General features: G+C 40.9%; 3 protein-coding genes across 3 annotated transcripts in view; 1 reads left to right on the top strand and 2 right to left on the bottom strand.

The window, feature by feature from the left end:
• Positions 1-3,408, bottom strand: part of LOC118418091 (receptor-interacting serine/threonine-protein kinase 1-like) — a 10,104-nt gene extending 6,696 nt beyond the window's left edge. Inside the window, exons 1-9 of the mRNA XM_035823919.1 lie at positions 3,182-3,408; positions 2,240-2,537; positions 1,854-2,008; positions 1,662-1,711; positions 1,329-1,484; positions 1,118-1,206; positions 789-966; positions 259-672; positions 5-84 (exon numbers count right to left, since the gene is read on the bottom strand). Coding sequence (XP_035679812.1) covers positions 5-84; positions 259-672; positions 789-966; positions 1,118-1,206; positions 1,329-1,484; positions 1,662-1,711; positions 1,854-2,008; positions 2,240-2,537; positions 3,182-3,357 — 1,596 coding nt within the window. The 5' untranslated portion in view covers positions 3,358-3,408. The remainder of the gene's footprint in view (positions 1-4; positions 85-258; positions 673-788; positions 967-1,117; positions 1,207-1,328; positions 1,485-1,661; positions 1,712-1,853; positions 2,009-2,239; positions 2,538-3,181) is intronic.
• An 871-nt stretch (positions 3,409-4,279) lies between these two features.
• On the top strand, positions 4,280-12,774 carry LOC118417710 (nudC domain-containing protein 1-like). The gene is made up of 9 exons (XM_035823379.1): positions 4,280-4,439; positions 8,498-8,652; positions 8,894-9,076; positions 9,644-9,824; positions 10,098-10,286; positions 10,543-10,753; positions 11,220-11,364; positions 11,508-11,633; positions 11,803-12,774. The coding sequence occupies exons 1-9, from the start codon at positions 4,319-4,321 to the stop codon at positions 12,259-12,261; spliced, it is 1,770 nt and encodes a 589-aa protein (XP_035679272.1). The 5' UTR covers positions 4,280-4,318; the 3' UTR covers positions 12,262-12,774.
• LOC118417711 (39S ribosomal protein L52, mitochondrial-like) lies at positions 12,476-14,726 on the bottom strand. The gene is made up of 5 exons (XM_035823380.1): positions 14,623-14,726; positions 14,218-14,311; positions 13,538-13,605; positions 13,269-13,333; positions 12,476-13,004 (listed from the first exon to the last, which is right to left on the bottom strand). The coding sequence occupies exons 1-5, from the start codon at positions 14,669-14,671 to the stop codon at positions 12,837-12,839; spliced, it is 444 nt and encodes a 147-aa protein (XP_035679273.1). The 5' UTR covers positions 14,672-14,726; the 3' UTR covers positions 12,476-12,836.
• Between the last annotated feature and the right edge of the window lie 105 nt (positions 14,727-14,831).

Raw genomic sequence — 14,831 nt, 5'->3', positions numbered from 1 at the left:
GAGCAGAATAGATCATAAATCCTCCTGCAACTGGCATTGTGTAGGGATAATGTGGAGGTTGCATGCCTGCACCAGGGAAGACCCCTTTGGATAAGACAAGGAAGAAAATCAATACATGTATATACATAGCAAAAGCACTGCAACTAAAAGCAGTACGAGAACAGTAACTGTTACATCTGTAGATCTGTCTTAATAGTAAAATGTGAAATCAAGGAGGTAAAAAAAAGTAATGATATTACGCTTATAAAATCCTCTCACCTGGAGGAAGTCCAGGCTCGTTTGTATCCTGATAAGCTGTTGTCTCTGCTGGCATCCCAACTCGGTTACGTGTTGGGAAGCTTTCATTGTCGCCATCTCCACTTGGGGGGCCAATGACTTTTCCCTTCTTCACTCTCTCATCATCATGTGGTGGTGACATGCTGTCCTGGGTAGGCACGGTGATCCTGGATGCTGCATGATCTGGCACTGTTGGTGGAGCTGCTGCACTTGGTGAGCACTTTGCCTTGTCATCCGCTGTCTTACCCCTTGCACGTAGTGCACGTCCGTCTGTGTGGTACTGGCTTTCCGAGACAGCTGTGACCCCAGTTGTAGCTGCTGCCCCTTGAGAAGATGGCTCTTCTTGCTTTGATCCAGTTGCAGACATGTGTGTGGAGTTGCTGGCAGAAGATGCTTCTGTCATAAGAATTTAATTTTGTTATATATTGTACTCAAAATATATGTACATGTTGAATTCTCAAACTGACACCATAAAACACGTAGAGCAACATCTGTAACGTTTCAAAATCTACCTTGAGATGGCTGTTCAGTGACAGCATCTGTTTCCAGTGTTTCTGGAGTGGTCCTTCCAAACTGGAGATTTGCCAGTTGTCTGGTGGCTTCCATGGTTCCATCTGGTGAGGACGGCTGAGCAATAACTGTGGGGACTTTCCTCTCCTGTTCCATTCCTGCAGTTCTGTCTGAAGTATGCTGAAAATGTATGATGGAAGAATTTCTATGAATATAGTATGATTTATATATAAAACCAGTTTGTCTATAATTCAAAAGTTTACACTAACAAGGTATAATTACAAGAAATACAAGAAATTGATATCGACTTGACTAAATCGATGAAACTCACCAGAGCTCTGTGGACGACATGCACTGCATCCTTTATCATAGCTTCAGTGTAGTCATCAGTCAGTCTCTTGTGAACAATTTTGTAGGATTCTGTGTTGAGAAGAAATTGATTGTGTTGAATAGCGGGTATAAGTTAACAAGCCTTTACCTCCAGATCTAACATGAGCAACATCATACATATGACCAAAATCAAACCTACATGTAAGTCTTACCGGGAAAAAGTGGTCTTTGTTCTGGGTCTTGGTGGTAACACCTTTTCATCAGATCTTTCAGCCAGTCTGGGCAGTCTTCTGGAATCTCCTTATCACTGGGTCTGTTCTGATTCTGACACACTCCCACAGTAAGCAATGCTTCATTTCCACCACATGCTAGAAAGATTGAAGGGACATACATGTAACACAATTATGATAAAGCCTTAAAAGCTGAATATGAATACTAATCAGGGTTTTAAAATTCAGATCTATGATATCATATGATAGTCAATATTAACTTAATAATGAATATCTACCTAATAAGATATTAAAGAAATTGAGAAAAAATGTTACCTTCATACGGTTCCTTCCCAGTAATTATTTCCCACAGTAGAATTCCAAAACTGAAACATAATGAACATGAATTTAAAATTTCAAAACTGTTACCAGTATATCATATTACAACTTGTGTCAAATGACAAGTCTTGATAAAATGCCTTGGGGCAAATCTTCATGTCATATCGTGGTATCATTAGAGAACCATACCTGTAAACATCAAATGTTTCTGTTGCTTTCTTGTTGATGTCCAACAGGTTTTCTGGTGGAATGTGTGTGATGGTTCCTGCTGTCCTGTCCTTGGACCTTTTCTTCATGTACTTCTTGGAGAATGTGCGCCACTTTGCCAGGCCAAGATCTGCTATCTACAAAAGGACCATCAACATTTATTGTGGAATATAACAAGGTCAATCATGTGTTCATGTTGATGTATGACTAATGTTATTATTTTAAGTAAATATCTGTATCTGTACAAATGTAGGTAAAGTCTAAAATGTAAGCTTACACATTCATCATTTCAGTAAGTATACAATGTGAATGTAATAATATGAAGTGATCTCTCCTACATATCAACATCAACTGGGAATCATAGTTACCTTCACATGAAGACTCCCATTCACCAGAATGTTCTGCATCTTGAGGTCACGATGGATGATCTTTGGCGTGAAGCTGTGTAAGAAGTTCATGCCACATGTGATGTCCCGGATCATGCGGATCTTCAGTTCCCAGGGGATGTTCACCTTCTTCATGAACTTGTCGAGTGAACCGTGCTCCACAAACTCCATCACCAGGCTGTAGTTGCCTGGCTCCAAGATGACTCCATATAACAGGGTCACGTACTGGTTTGGCACCCTGGCCAGGCTGTAAGCCTCTTGGGTCAACTCTTTCTCATCACTTTAGGAAAGAAAGGCAGATGACCGTAATATGAGCAAACAAATGAGAGAAATTTCAGTAAATCAGCCAGGCATTTTCATGAAGACATCTCACATCAAATAAGTTAACTGCTACAAATATGTAGCTGATCGTACACTATATATTACTAATTGAGAAAGGTCAAGCTACATTTGCTCTGTATTCCTGCTTTTCTGGGTTTTACATTAGATATTGTACAGGGCTATGTGGGTGAAATATGTAAATGTCATGATGGACGGCCACTCTCACGAGTAAGGCAAGTCTACAGGTTTACAGTTGCAGTTCTACTTTGACGGGCCTTCCTCGCCATTCTCTTCGCCTCGACGGCTGCTACCCTCTCAGTCTCGAAGGTTGTCACGGTGGTGTTGGTCAGCTGCCACCAAGCATTGCGGTCAGAACATAGTTTCTCAAGGCTTGTTGGGTCAACATGTCCCTTCTTCAGGTAATGTTTCAAAGTGTCCTTATATCTCTTTCTCTGTCCACCCCTTGGGCGTGTCCCTTGATCCAGTTGGCCAAACAGAATCTGTCATGTACTAGTACTATGAGGTAAACTGCTGAACTAAGTCAACACAGTTCACTGACATTTGTTGTTTAACTTTATAAACAAAAGTGAAAGTAAGTCTCACTCTTTGTCGATGACAGCATCGGTGCTGACAACCTTCAATGCCACCTCGCCATACTCCCTGTGCCTGGCCTTGTAGACTGCTCCGAAAGCACCTGTTCCGAGCAGCGCCCCTTTTTCGACATCTGCACCCTTCATGTGCCTGAACTCTGGTGTGTGCCCGGTATTTGGTAACACCATTTTGACTCGATCACGAGATGAATCTGGTCCCCGATGTAGTTACCTGGCCGATGTAGGAAAACAAATCATTCAACGTCGGATAGATGGAATCATGGATGTGGTCAACGCACAGTCAAGAACTGAAGTTATACACTCAAGGCGATGGGAAATAAGACACAAAGATCAACTGCAAACATGTATAATTTTTATCGAGCACTTGATTGTCACGTTTCTCGAATCCCAAATCAGAAGAGCACTTCATGTAAAGTCGTATAATTTTTTTCTGTCCGCTCAAAAAAGTGAAAGGAAAGGAACTTCCTTCAACGACACCGAAGATAACGTTAATAACAATTCCAGAAATCAACTTATACTGGTCTGAACATATGAAAGCTAGATTCATTAGGTAAATTCGAAAGGATCTTGCCTGGTTCCTCTATTTCTGCGTTTCCTCCAACTTACATCTGGTCTTCTCAAAATACATTCTGGAAATCCCCGGAGTGACTCAAGTCCGTATGCGAAAACGAGGCCAATAGATTCTATCATGCCGATGGGGGTGATTACATTTTATAGTTTCTATTTGACACAAAAAGACACCAAATATATACAATATCTACAGTAACTTCTTATTTAAACTGAAATAAATGTATGCTAGTTATCATATAATCTTTATAAATGCAATAATATATGGATTATAATCACATGTATACCCTACGACCCCTATTAGCACAAAAATGTGTTGGCCCAAAAATTTGATGGCCTGTACACCGAAACTACAGGAACGATCTTCAAATCTATGATGAATTGAAAGTGCATATTTTAGCCACGGTGTCCAACAAATTGCATCTCATATAAAGCTATATTTATTATTTAAGCAGATAGTTTGTAATAAATGTTATTTTGTTTACATTTGGGCTATCAAAGGAAAATTTTTCTTAGCCATCTTCGCGTTATCTTTCCTCCCGCTCATACAGTTGACCCCAAGATGGCTGCTGTACACGCAACTCACACGCTGAAGCCAGACCGAGCTCTCATCGATGCCAATTTTGATGGATACAAGCTGTCTTTGGAGCCGCTTCCTCAGTACACTGTGTCCCTAAGTACAGGTAGGACAAAAAAAAAAACTTAACAATATCTAGTAAACCTTCTTACTTATCCAGGGTTCTAGCCAGGATTTTATTTTAGCGTAGTGGGAATGGCATGGTAGCGAAGCGACTAATCAGGAGATGAGATTGGTGTGGAAGGGGGGTCTTGGTCCTTCCATGGTAAGATTTGAAGATGTAGAGTTAAAAGTTAGGATTTTTGGGTCAGTTTTGAGTGGCATATCATCATTTTTCATTGTTCAGACATTGATTAGTCATTGTTGAACAAGCATATGACAGCAAAGCACCACTACACTCAGGTAAGAACAGGTAAGCGATTTGCAGAGAATCGAACGGGGTGAGACTGTTCACGCAGTGAAGGAAATCGCGCGGGTTCGATTCTCTTCACTTGGATGCGGAGCGCGCACGGCGATGGTGAGCCTGTACTACCGTGCGAAACGATTCCCCGGGTGATGAAACGCGCACGAGCGCGATTCTCATCACTTGAAGGCGGAGCGCGCACGGCGGTATCAGGACAACTCGGCACCTGGTACAATTCGTCCCCAGTCAATCAGGACAACTCATCCCCTAGTTTAGGCACCACATATACTCAGTACATCATTTGTGTAGATTGGGCTCGTAGAACACTTTTAACGACCTTGGAGCTCTAGTCGATCTCATGACTATAATTTTCACTTTGCTAGGCAAATATTTTCATAGCGTCGGCGAACTTGGGTGCGCTCACTGAGCGGAGCCGCGCACAGTGACCTTGTCGGCCCCGGCCGTCAGTCCACCCGAGTCGTTTCGCTGTAGTCAAAGCAATTGACAATCCTAAAAACTAAAAGACATTATGAACCATATTACGTTACTAAGCTTCTTGGTCTTCATGAAGATGCTCTGTTTCTGTATATTTGAAATACTCGAAGCTTACGTAATTACCTATACGTATTTTGACTCTGACTCTGAGATCGTATACTAGTTTTTGAGTGACTCTTCCGGTCTGGTTCGTGGACATAAAAGTCGAATTGAAAAATAAAATGAAAGTGTCCAATGTTCTTTCATGGGTGTATATTATCTATAGATACGCATAATTATATTCCTCGCCAAACATTGCCCATACTCCAGTAACACAACAGCGGGTTTGCTCACTTACGCTGCGACGTAGCGTTAACAAAACAAGAAAATGGCGGCTTTTCCCACCCAAGCTATACCATCATGCACCAGGCGTGGCAGGAAACTTCGCTGGAAATCGTGTTTTTAATGTGAAATCTTCAGCTGTGGATATGGATATTCCCTGTTAAAAGTTGCCTGGCTGTCGCTCAGGCGAAAATGCCATACCAAGTAGGTTATGCTTATATAACCTCTTTGGCCATACCTACCGACGTATGAAGTTTACTAAGTCGCAATTTTATTGATCTGGAAGCTCTAGTCAATTCATGACTTAAAACTTTAACTTTTTTCTTTGCAGGTATTTTATAGCGCCGGCGTCTCGGTGCGTTCTGAGCGGGGCACGATGGCCTTGACCTTATCGGACCGCCGAGTCGGCTAGCTGTGTAGTCCTATAAGGCATGACAATCCCAACGACTGCTGTTACGTTTGAAATTTCATACGTAGCCGATTTGTGAACGGGTCCGGTCATTTTGTTACGGAAACTTTCATTCTAATCTATTTCGTCTTTGTATGAATATCTTCCTTAGTGGTAGTGCATATTAAAGCTAAGTACATTTAAAGTCTCAAAGTCTATCAAAGTACCCAATGCTAATAATAAGTACCCTGGAAACATTTTCTAGAAGTTTCCTTACATATATTTCCTATCATCATTTCCTATCTATCATGTCTTTTCCCGTCTTTGTGGACGTTTCTCCCACAGGCGATTTCCTGTTACATTTTCCTTCAGACGATGTACATGTATGAAACCGCATGTGTGTATTATTTACTTTTCCAAGTGATTACACATAATTATATCAGTCTCGTTTATATACAGCGCAGTAAAGAACATATAGAAATGATACCTGTACATGAAAACCTTTTTTCAGACGGGCGACGCACGCACTTTCGTGGGCATCCTGTCCGTCCCACGCCGTCGATATCGACTATCCCTTCAAAGTGTACATTTTAGACTGATACCCATTCTCACCACATTTCTTACAAAACATTACCCATGCACCAGTTTAAAGGGAGAAGACACTAATGTTTGGTGCATTTACTACAAGGCACACAAATATTTATTTCTACCGACAACTGATGCTATACCGTCATGCATTGCATGACACGCAGTTGTGCTTTGAAAATTGATTGACGTCGGCGCGGCACATGATACTCGATCAAAGGACCGCCACCTAGTACAACTTCCATGTAGCGAACTTCTGTACTGGGGATTCCCACGATTTAGGGGACGTTCTAATTATAATAGCAGGGGAGAAGCGTATCAAGATATATCAAATAAACTTTTTACAAAATATAAGTAATTTGACCAACTTCCTTGAATATGGAGCAACATTTAACAACCGTATGAAATATTTAAATTGTCACTTTGTTTCCTTTAATAAACTTAACCAGGCACCCATGTGAGACGTTTATCCGCTATAATAATAGACCTTTCCAATTTTTACCGGCTACTTTCAGTTACTATTTCTAGATAAGTTGATATCCCTTAGTTAATCATCGCTAGCTGTATAGCTACATCGGTAGTAGTATATCGGTAGATAGGAATTTGGGTTTTATCCGCTGGCTGGTCGTCAAGGCATTTCAAGGGTACAACTCGGCATGAAGTTTCTGTTCCTGGGTCGGAGCGTCGCCATCGGACGTTCCTGGTCGTCGGGCAGTGGACCGACGCAGCCATACTCTGAGATTTTAATCTCTGCGTATCTGTTCAAGTTCTGTTGGCTTAACTAACATAACTTCTAGTTCTACTATGTAGTTAGAAACTGAATACACAGGATAGGTATGATGTATTTGTATATATTTCATGTTATGAATTTGCAGTGGTATGTAAGGCGGTTATGTAGAAGGTTTTAGTAGGAAAAAAAACAATGTTGGTGTTACGTGAACTATTTGTCTCTGTTTTGTTGCCGACTTACGTGATTAGTAACGTTACTACATTCTCGGCGAAGGGTTAAATTCCAACTCAGAAATGAGAAGTAATTCAGAGTGAGTCTTACTATACGTTATCGACAAGTATCGCTGTCAAAAATGTGTCAGCACCCGTACCCAACGTCTTTCAAAATGACGGGCGTTCGCGCGACGCCTTGAAGTGAAGATACTAGTATTCGAACGTTTAAGTTGTCTAGTAGGCCGGTAGTATTGGCTCACGATCGCCGTGCGCGCTCCGCCTTAAAGTGATGAGAATCGCGCTCGTGCGCGTTTCATCACCAGGGGAATAGTCTCGCACGATAGTGTAGGCTCACCATCGCCGTGCGCGCTCCGCATCCAAGTGAAGAGAATCGAACCCGCGCGATTTCCTTCACTGCGTGAACAGTCTCACCCCGTTCGATTCTCTGCAAATCGCTTACCGGAACCTAGCTCCTACACTAGTTAAAAATTAGCGTAGTGGCCCTTATTTTAGCGTAGGGGTCACAAATTTTAGCGTAGGGGCCCAGTACGCTAAAATGCACTAGCTAGAACCCTGTTATCGTTAGAGCAAGAAGATTGTATTGGATTCAGAGTGAGTGAAAATCGTTATCACGACGTCCATGTGACGCCCAACAAAGTGTGCAAAATTATGCTTCCCATGAAAATCATTTCATAAACAGCTAAAGGGGCGATTAAAAATACTGCTTTAGAAATATGTGCAATTCCTGTTTCCTACGTTTGAGACTGTGTGTTCCCATGCTTGTAGATATCATTCTCTTCACGTAGTCGGGCTATTCCAAAAATAAAGGAGAATGGGGGGCGGATAGAGGTTGGATTGGATAGGGGGTGGGTCAAAAATGTGGATTGGATAGGGGGGTTGGGTCAGACAAACCTGGATCAGACGGGGTTGGGTCAAACAAATCTGGATCAGACAGGGGGGTTGGGTCAAAATTTCAAATCTATTGTTGTCTCCTTACTTATAATATTTTGTTGACAAACGTTACTTACAGGTATCCATGATGTGAAGTTGGATGAGGAGGAGTACACCTACCAGCATATCCGAGCCTTTGGGATCCACAACCACCTGGCTCTGGACCAGTGGAACCCTGACTCTGTGTACTATGTGGACAACAAACACACTGTACAGCAGATCAAAGTTATACTGGTGAGAAGAACATACAGTAAAGTATAATTAAGATAGCTTTAGAACTGCGAACAAGTGTAAATATTTAGATATGGTATGTTAAAAGATATGACATCTACCTTCAACTTAAAAGTCAAATATTTGACCATGTGTGTGCTGATATGTAATGTAATAGATATAAATCAATTACTTGTAGCTAATTTTATTGCTTTGCAAATGAATGTATCAATCATTGCTTTTTTTTTCATGAACATGTATAAAGGACACTCAGATCAACCCTCCCAAACCAGTACTGAAGATTCCCTGTGATGAACCACAAGGTGTTAAACACAACATCACTCTACACTTCCCGTCTCGCGGCTGGTGTGTTCTCGCTGACGGTGCAGGAAAACTCCTGGTCATTCAGACCCACAACAGGGGCACGCCAGAGGAAGAACCATGGAAGGTAGGGCACTGCTGAGCATTGATCAGGATTTCAGATGTGTGCATGATAACAGATTTTCATTAGGCCTAGGAAAAAAAATGTTGTGTTTCCTGTTTCAGTCCTGAAAAAATTAGGGTCGGTAGGTAGGGGATATCTTTTTTTTTTTTTGTAATTTTTTTTAGGCTAGCCAAAAATCTAGTGATACATATTACAATACAGTTGAACAAAGGAAACTGAAATGCATGAGGACACTTGTCTTTCGATGTCAAACTTTGATTTTGTGCACAATAGATAGGACAAGCAGACTGTTTTTACTTCAATAGGAAGCAGGCTGGATAAAAATTCTAACTGGAAGCTATGTGACTCTACTGCCCACCCAAAAAAAAGTCTAGGGTCGGCAGGTTTTTCTAGGGAAGGTAGGGAAACAGGAAACACAACATTTTTTTCTCTAGGCCTTAGCCTATGTAGTAGTATTGAAATATACAGCTGTCTCTTAATTTATTGTTGAATGTTTGTTTTCAAGACGCTCAGATTTAAAAGCTGTCAGCAATAACTATACATATAATCCTCATTGTTTTCCTCCCGCAGATAGTGTTCTCTGAGGAGCTGTGTGATAAGCAACCTTTCACCCTTCTGCATTCGTTGGTTGACATTTCGCACAATGTGCTGCACATAGAAGCCCTTCTGTTGCACATGGACAAAGTGCCTCAAGAACACAAGACTGACTTCACAGTGGTGCTGGAGTGGGTTACCCTGGCCAAACAAGATGGTAATGTCTGTTTTTATATATATATATGTAATGGAAACATATTGGTTTTGCTCTTCTTCTTCTCCAAACCATTGAAGTTTAAGACCTGGACCAGATGGCTTAGACCATGGTTGCATAGTCTGATAACATTTTAGTAAGTGTGTTTTGAATCAGAATACATGTAAAGAAATAGTTTCTTAGGCTAGACCATGAGAAGGTTAACATGGTTTGCAAATGTTACCTATCTACATGTACTGTAGTTCTTACTTTATCTCATACATTCCCTTGCCACAGGGACATCTGGCGGGTTCAAAGTTGAACGGGTGAGGCAGGTGCAGGGGAGGACTTCTCCCCAGTATGCAGCAATAGAGTGTGGAGGTAGGGGGCTCTTCATCGCCAGTGACAGGCCATTCAAGATGGTGTCAGACACAGCCAAGGATGTGGAGATGGAGGAGGACAGCTCAAATGGAGAATCTCCAGCAGGTAATGCAATAATATACATCACCTAAGACTTTCAGACATGTTCTCATTTTTATGGACAAAGAACACTTAAGGGTTGAAACTCTGCTTCTCGAGAAAAAGAAATAAACTTTAAGTGTCACTGATACTCCAAAGTCCAAACATATCCTTGTAAAGTGGACTATGCATGAATGTGTATGAATGTGATTAAAATTTTGTTAAGTTACTCTCTAAGGTTGTCATCAGAAGGTTGTTTCTACATCTTTATATTCCACTTCAGCAAAGCAACCAGCCTACCTCTGGGGTCAGACAACAGAAGACGTGAGTGTGAAGTTCACAGTTGATGAGGGGACCACAAAGTCAGACATTGAGCTGGTATTGCAGAACAAGGGAATAAAATTTGGTGTGAAGAACAGGGAACAGTTGTTGGAAGGTGAACTGTGTGGGGCTGTAGATGTGGAGGCAAGCACATGGACACTTGAGGGACAAGAGTGAGTGTATTTTTTTTTAATTCCTGGTATAATGAAATACTGGATACTACTACATCATGTACCACTGTTTACCTTCACTGCAGGCCAGGGAAACATGTTATTTTCCCTCCGTTCCTTCCTCTTCTTCTACCATTTCAAACAAGTAAGGTCAATCATCAGCAGGACATGTCAGTTGTCACCATGTTTACTGGTAAAGTAGCAAACACCCTGTGGTGTTGAACATACCATTTGGTGGCAAGTGGCAGAACAGAGCTGGATGGACTGTTCCCTGTTTGTATGAATGTGTTTGAGAAAGAATAAACAAAGTGGTTGTTAGACTATGTGAAGGTAAACATCATGATTGAATTTGCTTTCAAATGTTGCCTATTAAACCTTTTAGGAAAATACTACTTTGAATCGCTGTTTATTTTTGTTTTTATTTATCTTTCTATCGATGGAACATAAGATATCATATCTCCTGTTTCAGGCTGGAACTTCTGCTGCAGAAAAAGGAAGAGGGACCAATGTGGCCTGCAGTTGTCATGGGGGACACTAGGGGGCAGCTCACACTTGCCCCTGATCAGGCAGCAGAGATGAATGAGAGGCTGAGTGGGCTAACATCTGATCAGTTGGTAAGGTATTATTCCAGACACAGTCAGAAGTTTCAGACATGTTAGAGAGTTAGTATTTGATATGTACAATAAATATTGGTTATGAGTCTGAGTCATGTGTTACCCAATGTCACAAACACACATTGCTTCTTCATTTTCACCAGAACCCCACCCCAGACCCAGACAAGAAGCCATACAACACCCAGGAGTTGGAGGAGTGTGATGCCTTCCCAGAGGACTCAGCCATGCTGGTGAGACTGGATGGTGAGACCCACCGGAATACACATGCTGTAAGTTTGTGCTGCTGGATTGTCACATTTTGCTTATCATCCATCACATTTGCTCTATCATCATTTGCTCTATGCTTAGTAAAATATCAGACAAGAAATCACTTCATGTGCCATTCTCATTCAATTCAAAATGACTGTATTAACTCAGGTCTAATTTTCCTCCATGTAGGCAAGCTTGTCCAGTCATCAATCCCTGTTTAACGTACAGATCGACGCAGGAGAGGCGCCGTGTCTCTGTCTGCGGCACGATGTAGACGCCCTCGTCTGGCAGCCCAAGTCTTCCTCCAACAACTCTGACACCCCCTTCACACACGTAGCTACGTTCAATGCACTAGGCTATGTCCAGGCTTCTAAGCGAGACATGAAGTTTGCCAAGTGTGCACCAAACTTTTCCTATGCCTCACTGTGTGATTGCGTGAGGCACGTTTATGTGTATCGCCAACCCACCCCAACTGCCAGCCCTGTGCGAAACAGGAAAAGCGGAAGGGTCATAGGTCAGATTGCCAAGCAGCAAGTCGTTGCCATAGATTCGGTTGAGAATATTATGGGATTCCAGGTTTCCAATGAGCGGTTGTTTATCTTAACAGGCAGCAAACTGATAACAGTGAGAGTGAACACAGAAGACTGAGTGCTATTCCAAAAGGAAACATGTATCTTTGAATCTATAGTACAGCAGAGGAGTATAATATAATGGAAGAGGGATTTGCATGTTGGGATTTAAATTTAGGTTGGAGCATACTATAGTTACTTTCATGTACTTAAAGAATCACTTCACATATACCAAACATAGAACTTGACATTCCTGTTATAAGATTTGTTTCTTTTGTCACTGAATGAAAAACAATAACACTTTTGTACAAGTATGCTCTAATTTTACTTTTGACAATGCTGAGTTTTTGTGTCATTACAGATATTACAGTACGTTAGTGTACTGTTCTCTGAATTGTACATATTCAGTTCAGTTCCTAGGCTTAAGTTGAAAATCATTGTGCAAACCATTGTCATCAGGGTAGCATATCAGATCTATTATTAGAAGAAGCTTGGGGAGTGTTGAAACCACAATTAAAGTAAGCTTGTCAATGTAGTTTCATCTGTCACATACATGAACTTTTTCCAATAAAATGAAAGGGTTTTTGCTTGATGGCTAAGATTGAAAGTCTTTCACTGTACTTATAACTACAAGTAGTTCACACACTGTAGATATTACAACCCTTTCTTGTGTTTTTGTCTAGACTTCTGTAACAACTGTTTTCCCTTCGGCTTGAGCCTTCTTTTCTCTTTCTCTGCTATCTTCTCAGCCTCTTGTTCTAGATTCTGTAGAAAGCCCTGCTTCCCCTCCTCAACCTCCTCCAGAAGACTTACTACTCTGGCCTGCAAGGGATTAAAAGAATACATTCAATCTCATTGTCAACATCAAGAATAAATTGTATTTCACTACATGCAAGTGGAGAGTACTTCTAACTGAACTTGCTTATCATGAAAAAAAATCATGGGGTATCAGGACCAAAATGAAATCTATATTCTAAATATGGTACATGCATATTGTAAACATGGTAAATGTTCCTACATGCATCAGTGTAAATTGTAAAAATAACAGGTGTGCATACTGAGCAAGACTTATTGGGATGAACTTACGGCAAGTTCTCTTCTTTCTTTCAACCTTTTCAGCTGCCTGGTCCCCATTGGTGCTGGTCTGCCATCTATGCAAGTAGTAATGATATCATGGATAAATCACTCCAAACAACAGGAATAATTTTTGAATGCTCTGCAATCAAACACTCAATACAATATTTTTGTTTAATTCATGGTTAAAGTGATAGTATTTATGGTTGCTAGAAACTGTTTCTTTATATGATAGATGGAAGTACAATACATTGCAAGAGTAGTGACAGCAATGTTCTTACCAGCAAATGTCCAGTCTGGTAAGTCAGTGAGAGGCCCATACTCATTCTTGCGAGGTGGTAAACCATAGCTGTGTGAGAGATAATTAAATCATCAGGAACTTCAAAGTTATTGTTCCTCTGGTGCTTAATGTTACTAGTATGCATTAAAATCTAGCCAAGTAATTTTGTGACTTGAATGTTACTACTGTACATGTTCCAATATCAAAATTTCTAAATATGATAAGATGTTTCTGATACTGCAACAAGTCAACAATATTGATAGCAACAAAATGAAGACATTTTGATATTGCTTGGATGATTCAGTTGGATGTTAGGTCTAGCTGTATCTTCAGAATATCTTTAAGACTACTGTAACTATCTTTTCTTGACTTATCCAATATAGTAGGAAAAACAATGTTAACAGATCCAACTGCGCATGTGCAAATCAAAGGTGAAGGACCGGGGGCTGACACGTAAACAGAACACAGCTGGACATTGTTATGCAAACCAACGGACAGGGGCCACATACATCTGGGCATGTATAGAGCATGGTCAAGACAAGAACTGTTTTATACATGCATGTTTAATATGGGCATTCACCTTTGACCTGTGCATCATGTGCAGTTGAATCTGTGAACATCAGCTTATACAGATGAGCATAGCACACAAATTAGTAATTTGTCACTGGTAGTGAGCATTACCTTTCTCTCCAGGTTTGACCTGAACATAGGTGAGCTGAGGTGGAGAGACACCTGGACAGGTGTTGTTGTGATTGTACCCCACATGTCCAGCTTTCTGTTTGGGGACAAAACACAATGCACAAATTGTCAATTTTAATCTTTGTATAATATTATGAATTTCTATCCACATTTGACTAAGACCTTGAACCGCTAGAACATTTAATTTTTCGTCCGCACACGACGCGACACGCGTACACGTGCACCTTCACTGACCGACAGTGACCCGTAGCTAGTACTAGTCAGGCCGAAAACGCATACAATACGTGCAAATAAAACAGTCTATGGACATACAATATAGTCCATAAGACGCATATAACATCTACGAATGCTCGTTAAGTAAGGAAATCAGTTACTACGACTACAAACCTCGTATTTTTACTCGAAGGACACATGTCAAACTCCTCCAGGCAGCCATTTTGTATCGCAATGCTTAATGGGTCCGCTTCTGGGACAATATCACTTCTTAAAAAGAGGGGAGATATGTTTGATTAGTAATATGAAAAAGATTATTTACACGCCATAACTCAACATATACACTAATTCTATATTATTATTATTATTATCTAATAGTCAAC

This window comes from Branchiostoma floridae, chromosome 6 (assembly GCF_000003815.2).
Source record: "Branchiostoma floridae strain S238N-H82 chromosome 6, Bfl_VNyyK, whole genome shotgun sequence".
NCBI lineage: Eukaryota > Metazoa > Chordata > Leptocardii > Amphioxiformes > Branchiostomatidae > Branchiostoma > Branchiostoma floridae.
The sequence above is the reverse complement of the archived record's forward strand: the minus strand, read 5'-3'. Positions and strand labels throughout refer to the sequence as shown.